Here is a 2,151-nt window from a genome sequence, read left to right on the forward strand (position 1 = left end):
CTGTCTGAATTAATTGCTTGAATCTGACGCTGCATTGCTTGACCTTAGTTGCATTTAAACAGTGTTGAGCCTAATTCAGGGCTGTGTGGTGAAGAGACTGGTGTCTTCAGTTGTAACTTTGTATATAAAATATGACTAGTGACATAAGGTAGCTGTGAGAACAACCTCCAAATAAAGCTAAGGCTGTCATGTTGATGTTGGATAAGATTATTATCCTTTCTACTGGTAACACTTGAAAGCTGTAGCTGTTTTCAGACTAGTTGAATTGTCCTCTCACCTCTGTATTTGGATTGCCATGAGATATCATTTTGGTCCGTGCAGCTATTTGCTGTTAGATCTCATGAGCCTGTCTGTCCTCAGGCCTCCTTGGTTTTGGTCAGACTGTATGTGGCTGACATGCTGTCTGAGCAGCTTCACAGAGCACACATGGTTTTCCCAGTGTCCTTATCTATATTGTATATGCCAGTACAGTCATGTTTTGCTTCATTTCAGAAATCACACAGTGCTACAGGAGACCCCACAGCATGTGAGCAGGTTTATTGCGCTTGCTGATGTTGGCAATACAAGCAAGAAAAAGGTACTGACACTCTTGAAACTTTCTTCTTTTCTCAAGTACAAGTAATAGGGCAGTAAGTCCAGCTTTGGCTAGCTAGAAGACAACATCAGTCACGTCAAAGCTTGACTGAAGTGAAGGGATCTGTCTCACTTGAGTAGTAGATACCATTTGCTTATTATGTCAGAAGGGTAAGGGCTGCAAGATGTGTTCTGAGGCACTGTTGTTATTCTCTACCTGGTCAAATGGCGTGTAGCTGTGAAGACAGCTGCAGGGGAAAGTGACTCTTTCCTCTTACCCAGCTGCTTTACGTACTTTTTGTTTGCATGGCCTGCTTTAAGAAGGAAGTGAAATTCCAGAGGAGCCCTTAAAAATCACTGAAAAGAACTAACTTCTGGGCTGAGAAGGGGCTGGTTTTGGTTTGTGTGGGGTTGTTTTGCTTTTTTTTTAACCTGTTTCTCTTCTTCCCTTAAGAAAAGTACAGAATATTGCTATAGAGGGACAGGTTGCTAGTGCTGAAGAAGGCATAAAAACCAGACCTGCTAACAAAAAAAGATCCAGGAGTTCTGGACAGAAAGAAGGCCTGGAAACAGGCCAGGATTGAGGTCGTTTCTTCTTCAAGTAGGATACACTGCTGCTTTTCAAAAAGATCTTTCCTTAAAGTGAAAGGAGTGAGCCACTTGAAAGCACTCCATAAACTCTTTGTTGCACTGAGTGGGAGACTGGCACAGGGAGTGTGTTTTTCATGTCCCTCCTTAGCTTAAACACTGGCCTGCGGAGTTCTTGCAATGCTAAGTTGTGTGTTACTGTTTCAGGTGGCTTAGTTCACTGCTGACCTTTTCAGAGTTGCAGTCATGGCAAGAGCTTCTTGCATTTGAGCTGTCTGTTTTTGTTCTAGTATCTCTATGCCTTCAGCATTGTGCCAATGAGCTTGATGGACCCTGCAGAGCTGGTGAAACAGCCACAGGACGTCACCGAAAATCCATACCAGAAATCATGGAAGGAGGCACAGAAGAGCAGAGCACCCCTGTGTGCAGAGGTACTGCTACCTTCTCCCCACTGTTGTGCCCTGTGGTTTCACTCTCTGTGTTCAGGGAGCTTAGAACAGTGTTTGGCCTTGACCTTGCAATATTTTTGTCCAGAACACTTCGAGGTTGTGTATAAACTATTTGCATCAACTAAATTGTATAGATGCAAGGCACGTGAGCTTGGGCAGTTCACCCCTTCTTAAGCCAACGATATCCTGGACTGCATCAAAACCAGCATGGCTAGCAGGTCAAGGGAAGTAATTCTGCTCCTCTACTCGGCTCTGGTGAGGCCCCACCTGCAGTGCTGTGTCCAGCGCTGGAGTCCTTAGCACAGGAAAGACATGGATCTGTTGGAGCAGGTCCAGAGGAGGACACAAGGATGATCAGAAGGATGGAGCACTTCTGCTGTGACGAAAAGCTGAGAGAGTTAGGGTTGTTCAGCCTGGAGAAAAGAAGGCGCCAGGGAGACCTGAAGGGGCTACAGGAAGGCTGGGAAGGGACTTTTGACAAGGGCAGGGACTTTTATGAAGACACAACCGAGTGGCTAGATGATGGTAGAACAGTGGATGT

General features: G+C 45.3%; 1 protein-coding gene across 1 annotated transcript in view; it reads left to right on the forward strand.

The window, feature by feature from the left end:
• Positions 1–1,592, forward strand: part of LOC104527280 (CWF19 like cell cycle control factor 1) — a gene marked incomplete at both ends in the record, with an annotated part of 5,099 nt that extends 3,507 nt beyond the window's left edge. The window contains 2 exons of the mRNA XM_010170956.1: positions 493–577; positions 1,452–1,592. Of these exons, the coding sequence (XP_010169258.1) occupies positions 493–577; positions 1,452–1,592 (226 nt within the window). The remainder of the gene's footprint in view (positions 1–492; positions 578–1,451) is intronic.
• Between the last annotated feature and the right edge of the window lie 559 nt (positions 1,593–2,151).

This window comes from Antrostomus carolinensis, unplaced genomic scaffold (genome assembly GCF_000700745.2).
Source record: "Antrostomus carolinensis isolate BGI_N321 unplaced genomic scaffold, ASM70074v2 scaffold30826, whole genome shotgun sequence".
In the NCBI taxonomy this organism is placed as follows: domain Eukaryota; kingdom Metazoa; phylum Chordata; class Aves; order Caprimulgiformes; family Caprimulgidae; genus Antrostomus; species Antrostomus carolinensis.